Source organism: Onychostruthus taczanowskii, unplaced genomic scaffold, assembly GCF_017590055.1.
Source record: "Onychostruthus taczanowskii isolate IOZ18803 unplaced genomic scaffold, ASM1759005v1 scaffold1, whole genome shotgun sequence".
Taxonomy (NCBI): Eukaryota; Metazoa; Chordata; class Aves; order Passeriformes; family Passeridae; genus Onychostruthus; species Onychostruthus taczanowskii.
This window is the reverse complement of record NW_024496525.1, coordinates 17,501,954-17,518,901: the sequence shown is the minus strand read 5'-3', so window position 1 is coordinate 17,518,901 and position 16,948 is coordinate 17,501,954. Positions and strand designations below refer to the sequence as shown.

The 16,948-nt window shown below is 35.7% G+C and overlaps 1 protein-coding gene across 1 annotated transcript in view; it reads left to right on the top strand.

The window, feature by feature from the left end:
* The window catches only part of SEC23A (SEC23 homolog A, COPII coat complex component), a 28,403-nt gene extending 11,670 nt beyond the window's left edge, over window positions 1–16,733 (top strand). Inside the window, exons 11-20 of the mRNA XM_041399415.1 lie at window positions 878–958; window positions 2,663–2,752; window positions 3,995–4,101; window positions 5,088–5,241; window positions 6,000–6,077; window positions 7,048–7,209; window positions 8,663–8,749; window positions 10,236–10,391; window positions 10,987–11,052; window positions 15,289–16,733. Coding sequence (XP_041255349.1) covers window positions 878–958; window positions 2,663–2,752; window positions 3,995–4,101; window positions 5,088–5,241; window positions 6,000–6,077; window positions 7,048–7,209; window positions 8,663–8,749; window positions 10,236–10,391; window positions 10,987–11,052; window positions 15,289–15,378 — 1,071 coding nt within the window. The 3' untranslated portion in view covers window positions 15,379–16,733. The remainder of the gene's footprint in view (window positions 1–877; window positions 959–2,662; window positions 2,753–3,994; window positions 4,102–5,087; window positions 5,242–5,999; window positions 6,078–7,047; window positions 7,210–8,662; window positions 8,750–10,235; window positions 10,392–10,986; window positions 11,053–15,288) is intronic.
* Window positions 16,734–16,948: the final 215 nt, after the last annotated feature.

Below are 16,948 nucleotides of genomic sequence, written 5' to 3'. Positions count from 1 at the left end.
AATGGTAGTTCTTCTCACCTTGCATTCAATGTGAATGTTTAGATTTTGATCTCAGTGGTTTGTTTTAGGGAAGTCAGTTTCTCTATGTACAAATTTTCTTTCACTTTCCATCCTTAGCAGAATCCATTCTGGCATCTTGACAGTGTTGTTTTTTGCCTCCATCATTGTGATAAGCTTAGAGCTGAATATGCTGTAGCTTCAGGGACTGCCTTCCTTGATATTTCTTGAAAAATGTTTCAATCCCATGTTGTAGAACAATATTTTTATTTTTGGTAAAATTCTCTTTAAATTTTTACTAATAGGACAAATAGTTGAACCCTCTTTTTTTTTCATATACATATTGATGTGAATTTTGTTGAAAGATCCCAGAAAATGTAAAAAGGGAGCCCCGGTTCTAGAGGGATTTACAGATCACTTCAAAGAGGAAGGTGACATTGGTAGAACATAAATAACTAATTTAGCTAAATATGTTTAGGACATGGAGTAGAAATTCTTTATCAGGTGTGTGTCGGCTTATCTTACAGTACAAAGTCTTCAGTTTTAATCTTACCTTTGAATATTTTAATCCTTTCATTAGAAAGGAAACATTACCCTGTATACTTTCTAGGCTCCTGTGTTTATAAATCAAGCAGCTTTTCTCCATATTTTAATTTATGTTCATGCTGTTAAGATATACTAATTAGTACAGCAAATAAACATAATTAAGTGTAGAAACTGAGCATGTGAAAAGTATCTCCAGATGTATCAAGCATTATTATAACCTTTCCCAAAGGTATCAGTAATGCAGTATGCTTGAGATTTTAATTATCTAACAATAAAATGAGACTGAATTCTTTAGTATGGCGTGTTAATGTATATTTTTATTTGAAATATGAAGACTTCAAGAGAAGTAAAGATTTCTGGAGCAATTGGACCCTGTGTCTCCCTCAACTCTAAGGGACCTTGTGTCTCAGAAAATGTAAGTAAACTTTGCTGAAAATAAAGGTAAATGTCCTACTATGGAAAAATAAGACTTAAGATTTCTGGATTTGAAGAGAGTCTGAAACTTCCATAAATGGAACAAAGTGGTCACTTATTACGGATTTCAAATTAAATACATGCAAGCTTACATTCATTGCTAGGTCAGATTCTATTGTATTAGACCTTGCAGATCCCTTGTTACTTGTTTAGATTTGTCCACTTGTTTAGATTATTTAGATTTAGTTGCTTTAAAATTATTACACAAAAGTAATATGATGATGTAGCAGAAACCAAGTAGAAAATGAGTTAGCTGCTTTAGTATTAAAATCAGAGCTGTGTCCTTTTATCCAAAGTGAACCATAAAAATACATTTTTTTAAAGATTTGACAGAACAGGAAGACACAAGATTGGAAACATCCCTTTTATCTGAACTCTGTCATCCCATTTCTGTAGCTGTTTCACCAAATGCACACTTAATTAATTGATTGAAAGATCCAGCTATTGCAGGCTTGTGAAGTAATAACTTTAAATTATATTAGACTTAAATAATCACTTATTTTCTTATCAGATAATATTAACTTGTGATTCCAATAAAAAAACAACTCCTGCAAGTGACCAAAATGTCTTATATTTGAGAAGTCTCACTTCTGTTCCTGACAATCTGCATAATAGAGCACTTCCCAGTATGAAAATGCTCACAAATGGCCTGCTTTAATCAAGCACTTTTATTCCTTATATTTTCCTTGTATTTATAACTGCATCTTTATGAATATAAAAAATTCAATATAACCAGCATTTTTTTTTCTTGATGATTTGGTACAGATTTTTTCTCATTCCATTGAATACATTGCAATAAACGTTAAAACCCCCAAAAATAAATTAAAGGTACATATCCTTATTTAAGCTACATGTCTATTTCATAGGAGGTAATGGAAATTCGTTTGTGAGGTTGTCTGTTGCTTTGCAGTTACATCATGATTAATTTTTATTACAAACCCCTTTTTGCTGAAATTATCTGAATTAAAAATGACTATGAAAACAATGAGAGTGCTTGCGCTGATTTCAGTGGTAACTGGACAAGTCCTCTAGCCATAATGCTTTCAAGTGAATACAGGCACAGTGACAATATTGCCAGCATAGTTTTCTTTAGAAGTTTTATTTGTTTTCCCTGTGTCCATTATAGATGATGGCTTACTTTAATTGGTTTTGCTGGATATTTATGTTCCTTTGATGCCAAAAGGGAATTGTTAGTTGAAATACATTGCTGTCTGTGTACAGTTACCCTGTTAGTTACTAGAGACTGTGTAACCAAATAAAATACAGTGTGTAAGCTATTACTTAAAGTTTTACTGCTGCACCTTAGAATAATCATTCCACTTGCATGTGCTTTTTGCCTCTGCTTGAGCGAAATCTGGTGTTTTCCTGTTTCTGACTTGCTTTTTCAGTCTTTTTCTAATGCCAGCTTCTGATCTTTGTAATATATTAATTATTTAAAACAACAATCTTTTTTATTATTACTATTATTCCTACATCCAGCACTGCAGTTGCTTTGCAGCAGTATTTGTCTGAGAAGGTGACAGAGTTAGCAGGGGGGAAAGCTGGTGAGAGTAGTTGCAAACAGTGACCTGTATGGCTAGATGCTGTATTTCACAAACCAGGAAATACTTCTTGTTTATAAAAGTATTACAAAATCTTTCTGCAGGAGATTGGAACAGGAGGCACTTGTCAATGGAAGATTTGTGGTCTTAATCCTACTACAACACTTGCACTTTACTTTGAGGTGGTAAACCAGGTAATAAATATTTGTCTAATTGTCTACCAAACACAGTAATCTTACTTTATATGACTGTCATAGCTTGTATTTTTATGTGATTCCCCCAAGCACAGTAACAGGGATAAAAATGATGTTGCCATTTTGTGTTGTCAAAGTTAGAGGTGGACAGTAACTGCTAATGATGGGCTAATCTTCTTGTGTGTGATAATAAGCACTAAAGAACTCTACAAATTTTGGTTTGAGTTCATAATCTCTTAATTTTTTTTTATTTCAATGTGTTACTTATTGAATGTATTTTAATTGCATTATGTGGAAATGCTGTAATCTGTGTATTTAAAAGTGCTTTTCAGTATTTCTCTGATGTTTTAATTACAAGGTAATTACTACATAGTGTTACATTTTAATTTATTGCTCGCTATTTGCAAGCAAAGATTGGTTTCATTGAAATGCGTGAAGGACAAATAGTCTGATTTCCTATTTCCCTCAGGGAAAAGAGGATGAAAATATGAGGAGCAAGTGTGGTATTCATTCTCATACCATTTCTTATTCCAAGAAGCAGCTCGGGAACTGAGCTGACTGTAGTTTCTGTATATTTAGTATGCTGTATTTCATAGTTTGTTATCTATGCAAAGGTTTGAAAACTTGAACTTACATTAGCCAGGTTTTGATTTTACTTATTGTGTATTTATGTTTGGCTCATTTTATTAGTAGCTCTAAAACTGACCTCATTATTTAGTGTAATAGTTGATTTCAACTCTTCTTCTCTTTCAAATTGTTTATATAGCATATAAACCTGTATTTTCACTGAGCAGCGTTTTGAAATTTCAGTTTACTCCCGGATTCCAATCTTTGTTTGACAGTGCTATTGGAGATCCACTGATCAATATTTTAGACTAGTATCAGTTTTCTTATGTTGTAATTCCAGTGAGTCATATGGTGTTCAAATAGAATGTGATGAAACCAGGAATTGTAAGGCCCCCCTTGGAAAATGTAGTATCTTTAGGGGCATGTGTGAGGAGGGGGCATTGGTTGCTTGAAGGATATCTGGTGAAGCCAGCAGCTGCTTCTAACATCCCTGAACAATCTCCAAGTTGATTATAAAGGTACTCAACATAACAAAAGCACCAGACAATGAGTTAATATAACTTGGGCTGCCTGTTGGAAAGAATGTTACAATTTTCTGGTAATTAGTTATACATTTTCAAATTATACTGTAAAATCTTGAGATTCTCTTTCATTTTCTTTCCCTTTTGTACTTAGCACAATGCTCCCATTCCTCAAGGAGGACGTGGTGCAATCCAGTTTGTGACTCAGTACCAGCATTCCAGTGGACAGAGACGTATCAGAGTGACCACTGTTGCCAGAAAGTATGTTTTACTTGTGGTGAATAATTTTTGAAAAGTCAGAGTGTATATCTTATATATATGCCTTTTACTTTGTAGATTTTGTAAGCAGTCTCTTGTTTAAGACAGTTTCCTCTCTTGTTCTGTGGACTGTTTTTTCTCAGAGAGGTTACAGTGGCTGTATAATGTTATTGTAGGAGTGCTCTGAAGAAAGCCAAGTGATTTTAGACTAAGGGGAAACTTTGAATGAAATTCTGTGGCCTAAACTGAGGATATGTTTGGAGTTAGAGAATGGCAAAAAATCACTTCATAGCTTAACTGGAGAATGCTAACTGCAGTTCAGAGGGATGTAAATATCTGGTATTCTATCTACAACCTTTACCTGCAGTTTCCTTGATTCAATATGCTTCACAATTTTAGGAAATTATGTTTAATATTTTGAAGACATTTTTCAATGTCCAGTGACATTTATTTACTCTAAGCTGAAGATCATTTCTTGGTTAATTCAATGGAAGATTCAGTTTATTGAAAAAAGTATTGCCCTAATTGTTAAAAAGACTATGTTGTTAACTTAACTAGTTGTATTAGTAGACTTCTGGTGACTGATGAAAGGTCTAATTAATAGTTTACTCTATAAATTAAAAAGAACTGGCAAAGTGCACAAGAAAATTGCTTATGTGGGAGTGTGTGATTAGATTAGTGGATGGTGTTTTCTGTAACAACCTTTCATCATTAATTTTTTTAAAAATTCGGTACCTGTTCTATTAGTGGCATTACATTTTATTTCACTGGTTGCATGGCATCTGTATGAATAAGGAACATTTCTAATTAATGAATGGTTAACTGGGAGGCTGCTCATTTAATCTGTCTAGTAGATTTTTTGAAACTTCAGCATGAGTTTGTTGAACTGCTAACTGTTAAGGTTTCTTTGCCTTAATTTTGTAGGGATGTTTTGAGGTTGGATTTTTTCCTTTCACTGTGATGCAAATCCCTGTATTTTTATTTTGCAGCTGGGCAGATGCACAGACCCAGATTCAAAACATTGCTGCATCTTTTGACCAGGAAGCTGCTGCAATTCTCATGGCCAGGTTGGCAGTGTACAGGGCAGAGACAGAGGAGGGCCCTGATGTGCTGAGGTGGCTGGACAGACAGCTTATACGACTGGTAAAACGAGCTGTCTTGAATGACTCAGCTGCGTTTCTTGTTTGCAGACACAGAAGTGACTACTGTTCAGTGATCGTTTCTTTTAAATTAAAAGCAAAAAATGAACTGAATGCTTAACTTCCATGTGAGATTATACAGAATTAACAAAGATTTTATATTTTAAATTTAAAAAAGAGCAGGCGTATTTTCAGTTTATGTTTCATGTATTTTCATTTATTTGTTTCCTCAGCATATTATAATTGCCAGGAATTAAGAGAAATTTCAGCATGCGATTAGCAGAATTTTTTTTTTTCAGAAGTAGTTTTTTCTGCTTTCTGTTGTCTGTAATAATATTGTAGAATAAATATTTTTAGCAAAATAAAAAAAGAGACAAAGTATTAGAAAACCATATGGATTTTTTTTTATTTTCAACAGTTCAATTTTCTGTCTGGTCTTTTTAATGTATTTTAATTTTTATTTGTAAGTAATTAGTTATAAATAATTTAATTTTAAACAATTTCTTCAGGGCTGTTTAATCATCTAAGTCTGCTTAGTGATTTTTGAGGGGAAAACAGCCAACACACAAAGTTCTTAAAGCTTCATATGCAAGAAAATCACTGCTTGTTAAAAAGAGAACTTGTGTCAGTGTTTTTGCTAGGTTTTTGTTCTCAAAGTTGCAAGCACCACAAGTCATGTGCCTGTTAAAACCAAACTTACAGTAATGGCATGACCATGCAAGTCTACTTCTTAATATAGATTTTCTTTCTTGTTTACTCCAGTGTCAGAAATTTGGAGAATATCACAAGGATGATCCAAGCTCTTTCAGATTTTCAGAAACATTTTCACTTTATCCACAGGTGAGTTTGTCTATAGGAAGGTTTGTCTATAGGGATGGAAGAGAATGCTCAGTGAAGAAAGAGTCCTTGTCACACTAAGTACAATAAGGCATATCAGGATGAACAGAAACCCTGCCCCTAACTACTGTCTGGCATGTGACATTAGGAAAATCATTTCTGTTGTCTGTGCTTTTGCATTCCATTTTTTCCTCTACCCTTACAATTAAATGTCTAACTCTGTATATTTTTTGTTTCTCCTACGATGAAATCCTTGTCTCACCTGAATTTGTAATTCATGTAATGACACTTCTAAAAGGGCTGCTCTAATGAAGAAATTCAGAAAACATGAGGAAAATAAATGGATTTGCTTTACTGTTTCTCTCCCATAAGATTTATGATGCTGACCAGAAAAGAGACACTTCTGTGTAAAATGAACTTGACCTTCACTGTATTAAACTTCAAATAGTTTCTTTGCTAGATAAATTTCTCCCTTCTGATAGCTCCAAATATTCACTTTTGGACTCTTCATGCACTTCCATGATATTTCTGTTTCAGTTACGAACTAATCTGTCTGTAGGTGTTAAGTGTTGTGTAGAGTTTGAATCAGCAGGTGGAGAATTTGTTTCAGCAATGAAAGCATATGCTTTTACTAGCAAAGTTTGACTTTGCTGTGGTTAATGTTCCTTTTTCTGTTCATGTGCTATAACTTCGTTGTAGAACAGCAACCTCCCTCATAGAAATGGTAGAACTTACAGTAAAGGATGCATTTCAAAGCTGCTTTGTAGGTTTACCCATTCTGTTACCTCTCTTGCTGTCATGGGAGTGTGTAAAAACTAGCAAAGGTGCCTATAGAGATCGAAAATGTTAAAGGAGCTGGAATTCAGTTTTGTTGTGGCATTGGTCTCACGCAGTTTGTGGAAAATATTTCTCTCTTTGTACAACTGTCCTTTTGTTCTGTCAAAGTTCAAAACAGTGGTTTATTGTTTTGCAGTTCATGTTTCACTTGAGAAGATCTCCTTTCTTACAAGTTTTTAACAACAGTCCAGACGAGAGCTCCTACTATCGTCATCATTTTATGCGTCAAGATCTAACCCAGTCGCTTATCATGGTTCAGCCAATTCTTTATGCCTACTCTTTCAATGGACCTCCAGAGGTATCAGTAAAATAACTCTATAGTGGGTTAAAAGGTGCTTTGTTGAGAAAGAGGTGATTGCTGTCTTCACTGTTGCATGTTGTAAAATGTGTTGGTTTAAAATTTGTTGTATGAGAAATAACATTCATTTAATTTAAAGCAGCTATGAATAAGGCATATCTCAGAATTTTGATGAAGCAATCTTGAGAATAAAAGTCACTTTGTAAAGAAGTTATGTTTTAAACTTAAAGATGGTATTTTTTGTTAGTTTTTGAGAGCTTTTTTTGGCTTTGTGGAGCCAGAATATAAATATAAACAAAAATTATTTTATTTAAAAGGTACTTTCACTGTTGCCTGAAAGAAAAGTTGAGGTTTTTTTTAAATGGACAAAATTTCTTTGATTTTATTGCCTTCATCCAAAGCTTCTAATTTTAGTATGGTTCCCATTATGTGTAGATTTAGTACAGAACCTTCCAGCTGACCTTGTCATGGCACATTCTGTATAAACTTAAAATAAAAAGCTGGTCTTCCAAGAAGCTTCTGAAAGAAGTATCAGGCATTTCTTTGTGTCAGCAGATAACAAAAGTAGTCTGTTACATAAAAGAGAGTGAGGCAGTGAAAACAAACATAGTAGTCAAGGATCTTGGCAGGTTGTATTTCTAACTTTTTTTAGGATTTTTTTTTAGATTATTCATGAGGATATAAAAAAAAAAAAGACTTTTAGAAGTGGAGTTCAAATGAAAGTAATAAGGTGGCTTGTGAAGAGCAGCTTGCAAGTCTTCCATGTATGAAAAACAAGTAGTTCCATTGGTGATTGAAGGGTAAATATGATTAAACAGGAGCTGATGTCTCAGTGTAGCATGAATAATATTTTTTTCTTGATTCTTGAAATAGTTAACATTTTTTTAATCTCTAGTAATACTGATTCAGTTAAATCATATATCACTGATACAGTGTCACTACCCTTAAAAAGGTGACTTAAAACCTTAAATATTTTATTACATTTCATAAGTCATGAGTATTTATTATATACACTATTGGGGGATATATATGCACAGTACTAATATGCTGCAAGAACAAGACTTAAAAAAAACGCCCAAACAACCCACAAATCCCAAATCTTATACTTGAACTGCTGAATCTTTATGCATTAAAATACAATTCAAATTAATGGCATTGTGTGGGTAAATAAGAGGTACATGAAAGACTAGTAAAGTGCATAATAATGAAAGGGGTTTTAGCTCTTGAATACATTTTTTATTACTTGCATGAAGTTTCAGCTATAGAATCAGGCAGGATAACTCCAGAATGAAATTGTGTGGGTTGCAGATGTGTAACATGAAAAGGAGCAAATATGGAGCTTTAGTAAGTGATTGAAAAAGTTCCTAAGTTACTGATTAAAAAAATTTGGCAATGCCATATGATTGCTCAATTCTGCATCAGTTGATAATTTTAATTTATTTTTAAATCTTAGCCTGTTCTTCTGGATAGCAGCAGCATTTTACCAGATCGCATTCTCCTTATGGACACCTTTTTCCAAATCCTTATTTATCATGGAGAGGTAAGAGTTGTCATTTCTTACACAAATACTCTTTTTCTGTAGGAGTGCTACATTATGGAAATCACTGGAAGCCAGGCTCCAATTCTCATGCACCTCCAATGCTTGGCCGTCTTATCTGCGTGGCTGACAGCAGAGTCCAGGTTTATGTTTGTAGTTTGGTAGTTTAAAATGTCTATATGCAGATACCTGACATGACTTGACATTTTGGTCCTGTTTCTTAAGATGAGTTTGAGATGAATTAGCTTTAATATGCAGAGTATCTTTTTAGATCAATATTTTTCCTACTTTAGAGAGTGTTATACCCTGCCTCCCCCTCCTCCCCACTTTTCACTCCTTTATTTTAGACCTTTAAATTGGTTCTTCAGGGATGGGTAGTCAGAGCATCAAGTTTATAGTTACCCTTTGTTTGTACTCTCCTGGAGGAATGGAGCTGCTCCTGGCAGTTTGGTAGGTAGACATTCCTTAGTAATAAAATTAAAGTGCTTGTGACTTGTTACTGGTCTGCCTCCCTGCAGGAATTGAGATGCTGGTTTTCACTACTTTGCAGCTGTAAATGGTTCATAGCTGAGAATTTGAAAAATACTATTCTGGATCATGTCTCTGTAGCTGCACTGATAAAAATATTTACTAAACTTCAACACTTCTTAAGTAGCAAAATATTATCTCATTTTTGTGAGGTGCTATCAGTAAACAGAAATGGTGGGCTTCTCCCTGAGGGAACAGGGGCTGAGCATCACTGCAAGGCAGGCAGGGTCTTGTCACTGAGGACCTGTCCCCACTGTACCTGAGCAAGTCAAGCAGAGCAGTTGTGGGCTGTAGCCAGACTCAGCCTTCAGGCTGAGTGACCAGCTCACCAGACAAGTTGATGGGGATGAGGCAGCTCCAAGTTCTGGCCATGAAGTCAAGTCCTGAATGGGGGGTCCAGATCAGTAGGTACATGGCCTGGTCCAGGCATGTAGCTCAGGCAGGAGCCAGGAATGAGACCCTCAGTTTAAAAGCAGCTGCCAAGCAGAGCAGGGAGGAGCCCCTGCTGAGGGTCCCTCCAGGGCTTTGCTGACGGCTGCCAGAATCAGTGAGCTGACCTTGAGCAGCAGCTTCTCTCCTAGATGATGGTGAGGTTGTGCTACAGACTCTGAAAGGTATCAGTATAAATACTTATTTCTTATATGTCACAGACATGCATATTAGAGAAGTGTAAATAATATCTTTGACCTCCTCCAAACAAAATATTTGGCATGTTAAAGATGACAAAAAAAGAGGAAATTCAAATGGACCACAAATCGTTAAAAGTTTGAAAAAAAAAATCTAGTAGCATGTTACCTGCATGTCTTGGCTTTTAAAAATTAACTTGCATACTCTAGGGCAGAAAGGGATGAGTGATAGAAAAGAGGCCAGCAATGGCACATTCTCCTCTGAAAAGACCTGTGTATTCTCTAAGAAAGTTTGGTGAATCAGTTCTAAACTTCTTTCTTTCTCCTGTCCCCAGACCATAGCACAGTGGCGTAAGTCGGGCTACCAAGATATGCCAGAATATGAAAATTTCCACCACTTGCTGCAAGCTCCAGTAGACGATGCTCAAGAAATTCTCCATTCCAGATTTCCAATGCCCAGATACATTGATACAGAGCATGGAGGAAGCCAGGTATGGTGAAATGTATATTATATAATCTTGGAAATGATATGTTAGTAATGCTGTGAGATATCTTTGGTAGTAAACATCCATTTCTCTGCTAAAATATACTTAAATTGCAAATCAGTGTTTTGACTCTTAAAGGTTTTACAGAACAAGATATTTAATAGTAGCTTTCTCCCTAATTTGTGAATCCTGCTATGTATTATTATTTTAATCATACCGACTTGGACCCTTAGATTCTTTGTGTAAGGTGCATAGGGCAGAAAAGACAGTACTTGTCTGGGTCTCTAGACCAATACCAGAATTACTATTTGCATCATTTTTTAAAAACTTATTCCTTAATGTCTTGTTGATATTCACATTTGCTTTCCTAGTGCTGGAAAAATACAAGAGCTTACTTTCAGCTGTATCAGAAAGTTGTTAGCAGTTCTTCATTAGAGCTGTGGAATCAGTGAGTGGCTTTATTTACAGAGGTGCTGTTTGCAGTGTCTGTATCTCTGGATAATAGAAATGACATATTTCATACGTACACAATTTTTTTCTGAGTGCAGGAAAAGTATGTTTGAGAAGATAAATTTCTTGTCTTTGTTTTATCTTTTTAAAGGCTCGTTTCCTGCTTTCAAAAGTAAATCCCTCTCAGACTCATAACAATATGTATGCGTGGGGACAGGTGAGTATGAGTCTCCTGATGAAGCTTGTATACATGATTTTTTCCCCCCCTATTTTAGAAGGCAAGTGAGGTGGCATGTTATATACATATAAGTAATATTGCAAAGTTCTTGAAACTGAAAAAGAAGTGCAGTTTTGGTCTGATGTGACCAAAATTACAAGTGTTAAGAAAAGTGGCATTTATTTCTTCATACACGAGTGATCTGGTGTACTATTTTAAGCTTCTGTTAGGCTGCTTTCATGTCTAGCCTACTTTGTTAGACAGCGTTGTCTTAAGACTATGGGTTTGATGTTTGCCTGACAGAGCCCCTCCAAGGACTTTCACTGAAACAGTTTTGCAAAATCAAAAGCAGATATTTTGTTGAGGCAACAGATAAAAAGATTTGGAGTAGTCACTGATAAATGCACTTGCTGCCTTAGTGCTAAATATTTTAAGGCTAGACAATGATTGATTAAGCTAAATATACCATTTATAATTCATTAAGCTTAACTTCACCAGTAATTAAGTTTAGTTTCATTCTGCTTAGTAGCAGAGATGCAGGTCTTACCAAACAGTGTTTCTGCTTTGGAGGGAGAGAGGAGCAAACCCATCAGCCTATCTGAAAGGTAGAAAGATAGAATCATATTCTTGTCTACACCACGGTGGAATTAGAATAATTTTATACCTGCTGTAGTCAAATAGGATGTTCCCTGTTGCTGCTGTGAAAGATGTAAGAATGGCAGCCACTTTATAATTTTCATATTTGTGGGTGTGTTTTTTCATACATAAATTAGTGACAGTGGGGGCTTAGGCAGCTTTAGTCAGGCTGAGCTGTCTTGTGAATGAAAATTGCTCCAGGGCAGAACAGAACAGTAACACTTCAGTATTCCTTCTTCTGCCTGGCTGAGCCATTAGAAAGGCTGCTTGACCTTCGGCTGGTGGCCTTCTCTTTAAGTCAGCATGTTGCAGCCTTGTATTGTTATCTTCCTGTCCACCTGTATCACAGAGCTTTAGAGCTCATCGCTATCAATACCTTCAAAATACTGGAAATGAGAGTACTTTCCACACAGGAAGTCTAAGGGACTTTTTTGTGATAGGGCAGAGAAGTGTTGAAGGTAGTTATAAGCAAGAACTGGAAAATACATCAGTGCCAATGTACTGATGTTTTCCAGAATTTCTGTGGCCTGGTTGATCAGGAATCAGTTTTCAGTCTTTGGTTAGAAAGCTTTATTCAGAAGTTAAACATTCTATAGCAGCTTGTATTCTTGAATGGCGCATCTCTGTTCCATGATTTACATTCCACATTTACCTTCTATAGCAAGTGCTAATGCAGTGACATCTTCTCATGCAAATCTAATGGCATCAGACATTTGAAGCTACATTTTAGTTGTGCTCTTAGAGTATTTTGCTAAATGATGTACAGTATTGAAGTCATGAGGGAGAAAGTTCTGTAGCAATTTCATGGCAGTCACTTTGTCAAGTAAGTTTTATCAGGCTACGTTTTCATAGGGATGAATTGATTCTAATGAAGCTTCTGGCAATGAAGAGCACTGAGGTCCAGAGTGAAAATACTTGAAAATTTGGTACTGAGTCAGGTCCACCATAATTTGAACACAAATCCCAAATTCTTTTGCTTCCAAAGTTTGTAATCTTACCAGAAGTTCATTAGTGCTTCTCTTCATCATGTTTCCCCTCAACATACACACAAATGCTGTAGTTTGGAAGTCTTATTTTTAATTTAAATATTACCTGGAATTTTTTGAAGTTTCCACATTTCAGTATAGGACAACTGTTTTCTGTTTGTTTAATTAATAAGCAAATGAAACAGTATTCCAAATGTAAATTTAAAAAGAAAAATCTTCAACTGATCTGTAAGATAATGTTTCATGCTGGACAGGTGAGACTGATACATCTTAAAAAACATAGCTGTCCGTTTTAATGCTGAAAAGAATTTAGTTCTAGGGTAACATAAGAAATGGTGTATTAACCTCCCCAGGGGCACTGCAGTGTGTGTGCTCAAGGTAGTGTGCTAGTACTTCATATGGTAGCATTTGCAGGTTTTTTGTGAAAAAAAGTTGAAGTACTAATTATGAAATGAGAAATGTTATACCTGGAAGAAATTTAAAACTGATTTGCATCTTGCTCTTTTTTTTCTCATGACATTCCTGGATTGTTTTATATTTTATTTTGTGCACAACTGAAAGTCCACATTGACCTGAAGAGGGCACCCACACACCACTGAAATATGTTTCAGGAGGTGATGAATTGCCTAGTTTGGTTTTTAATATTCTAAGTAAAGATTTTCTTTAACCTTTAGCAGGCAGGTGCCTTAATAATATAGAAAGCATTTTCAGAAAATAATGATAAACTTTTTGTGTGACTCGATTATGTGGTTGATGTTTGAAGATGCAGTTGAAATTTTCAAAAAGGACCTGTGAGTGCTGATGAGCAGTTGCTGAACATGAGCCAGTGTGTGCCCAGGTGGCGAAGAAGGCCAATGGCACTCTGGCTTGGATCAAGAATATTGTGTCCAGCAGGACCAGGGAGGGGATTGTCCTCCTGTGCTCAGCACTGGCGAGTCCACACCTTGAGTTTTGAGCCCCTCACTGCAAGGAGGACACTGAGGTGCTGGAGTGTGTCCAGGAAAGGGAAATGGAGCTGGTGAGGGCTCTGGAGCACAAGTCCTGTGAGGAGTGGCTGAGGGAGCTGGGTGTGCTTAGTCTGGAAAAGAGGAGGTTCAGGGAAGACTGTATCACTCTCCACAGCTACCTGAAAGGAGCCAGGTAGGAGTTGGGCTCTTCTCACAGATGACAAGCAATACAAAAAGAAAAAATGGCCTCAATATGCCAGAGGACATTTAGAGTGGATATTAGGAAAAATTTCTTCATAGGAAGTGTTGTCAAGCGTTGGACTGGGCTGCCCAAGGAAGTGGTAGAGTCACTGTCCCTGGAGGTATTTAGGAGTTGAGTAGATGTGGCATTTAGGGGCATGGTTTAGCAGTGGGTTTAGCAGTGCTGGGTTAATGGTTGGACTCACTGACCTTAGAGGTCTTTTCTACGTAAATGATTCTATGATTCTTTTATAAGAGAGCTCAGACTTAGCATTTTACAGGCTTGGAAGTAGCGCATCTATAATCTCATCTTGCTGCCATCAGATGAGCTAATTTAGTGTGCCTTCCCTGAGAGAGGCTGTGCATCGTAGTGATCCAAGAAATCTTGCTGCACTTGGATTTGTCTCTTGATCATTCACTGACAACTGTTTCTGGTCAGGTCTCAGAAAACCAGCACCAGTTCTGAGCTTCCTCGTTAGGACTTTTATGTCTGTGGTTTGGAAGACTTTACAAGAGTTCCAACAGTTCTGGTTTTATTTGGAAATATGGATGCTTAGTACTTTTGAAAAGGTTTAAGTGTTGAGCTGTTCAGGAATTCTTCCTATATCTGTAAATGGAAATAGTGGCAGACTGGTCTCAAAAGACTTAAGGGAGTTACTGTGTAATATTTGCAGAGTTGCCAACTGCTTGTTTATTTTGACTTTGTTAAATTTGGTAAATTTGTTTAAAAATAGGAATTAAAATGTGACCATTTTGAACTTCTTGGATTTGTGAAATTGCAAGAATCCACCCGAAAGGTTTTTTCAGTTCTTTTGTGATCTGATTGCTCGTGACTTTCAGCTGCTTTTAGTCTTTCTCTGACATGGTCCAGAGCCACAGGAGAAAACAGGACCACCTCTCTTTAGGGAAGCTGGATGACCTTCACTTGGTGTCAAATCAGACCCTTAGGGGATTTGTTTCCTCCTTTCACCATTTCAGTATGTCTGAGCTTCATTGACTGATACTGATGTGTTTGTTGTGTCATTTGCATATTACTGTTTCTCTCCTTTTTGCTCTACTGAGGTAGGAATGATGCAGGAACTGTGCCATGGAAATTTTATTTACATGTAGAAGTTTGTAAGTTAATATTTGGCAGCTCTCGAGTTTTGTGTGGCTGATGTAAAGATCTTGCTATCCAGCAAGTCATTGCTCTGTGTGTTAATGGAAGAGAATGTAGTTGTGGTTTATGCTTGAATTCATGTAAATGTATGAAAATTTATGTAAATGTACAGTCTGCTGGGTTTTTTTTGTTAGAATTTCAGCAATGATACGCTTCTAAAATCTTGCTAAATTTATAAAATGTTTGTTCAGTGGAACATATTGTGTCTTAAAATGCTTTTTCTTCATAATGTGTATAATCAGTTCTCTTTTTTCCCCTTATTTCATAGGAGTCTGGAGCACCCATTCTTACTGATGATGTCAGCTTACAAGTATTTATGGATCATCTGAAGAAACTCGCTGTCTCAAGTGCTGCCTGAAATTCTGCAGTGCATTGGAGGCACAGATGAACTGCAGCCATATTTCAGCTTTTTTCTCCTTTACCCTTTTCCATGTCTCTCTTGACAGAATGCTCTGATATGCACAAGCTGCCTGACTAGATGTAAAGCAGTGTTGTTTTCAAAGAAAAGCTTTGTTATCAGCAAATGTTTTAATGTGAACTGCAGTTTGTAAAAATTACAGGTAGTAGATTAAGTTATAAGCAGAGGAAAAAGAACAGTCATTTTGATTACTGTGATACTATAATTACTTTGAGCTCATTTGCAACAACTTTGAGATGTGATTTCAGTTTCTTGTTTAAAAATGGTTGGGGTTGATTATGCTCTGCAGTACAAAGGCCCATTGAACAATAAAGGAAATCTTTGGTGATGTCTGGCTTTCCAGACTGCCATGTGATAACTTTTGTTCACTCAGTCTGAGCCTGAAGTGAACAAAGCAACAACAAAAAGCCTATAAGAATAGTATTAACTCAGTCTTTTGGTTTAGGCTGATGAACTTCTATTTCCTGCAGAGATATTACTGTTCATGAATTGTTTATTTTAGGGGTATTTAATTTCAAGTATTTCTTCCCATTTGCCGTATTTGTTTCTTTGGGAACAGAGTTTTTCTTTATTTCAACATAAAGAATTTGAACTAAAAACATAAAAACTCCACTGTTGCATAAATTTTAAATCCACATGTATTTTGACCAAAGTATCTATTATCAAACACAGTAACAGGTGAATATGCTAAAAGTTAACACTTTCAGCTTATGCTAAGAAGAAATCCTACACTACCAAAATGAACTAAGAGAACAGGCTTGATTTTTGTCTTGGTAAGTATAGTTAAAAATAAAATTTACCTTTTTTATTATTGCCTTATAATGTTATTACACTAATGCATGACACTGCACATCTGCTTTTTGTTTCTGCATCCTTTTTGTTATGAATTCAACAGGCTATAGTTCTTGTTGAAACAGTATTACATAGAATATGATGTAATTAATTTGATATTTAGTTCATACTTGATTTTTTGGGGGGGTGGATAAATTAGTAGGCTTTCCCATTTACTTGTTGAAGTTTACACATAAAACAGATGTTTACATAGGTAATATAACATTTTGACAAGCAAAGATGTGAAGTATGGTAGTGGGCAATAAAAAAATGTGCCAAGTCTAAAGGAATAGAGAGTTCATAGGAAATTCAGTTGTTTATTGGTGTGATAAACATGAAGATGGTTTTTCTGTTTTCTGTAAATTCTTAAAAACTTGTTTCAATCATTTGCTCTCCATTTCTTTGATCTAAATGAGATGAGCTCCTTTTGCCTCAAAACAAATAAAATACATGTTCTTCTCTCACTTTTTTTATTTATTGTGCTGGTTTCTGTCAGTTCTTGAAATGAACTGTGGAAATAAAGGTGGTAGTGATAAAATTTAGAATAACTTCACTTTTTTTGGTGTCAAACTAATTTAACTTCCAGTAGTTAAATTAGTTAACTAATTTTAACTAGTTAACTAATTTAAACTAAGTTAAATACTGCTTGAACTACTTTTTTTAACACTAAATATGTTCA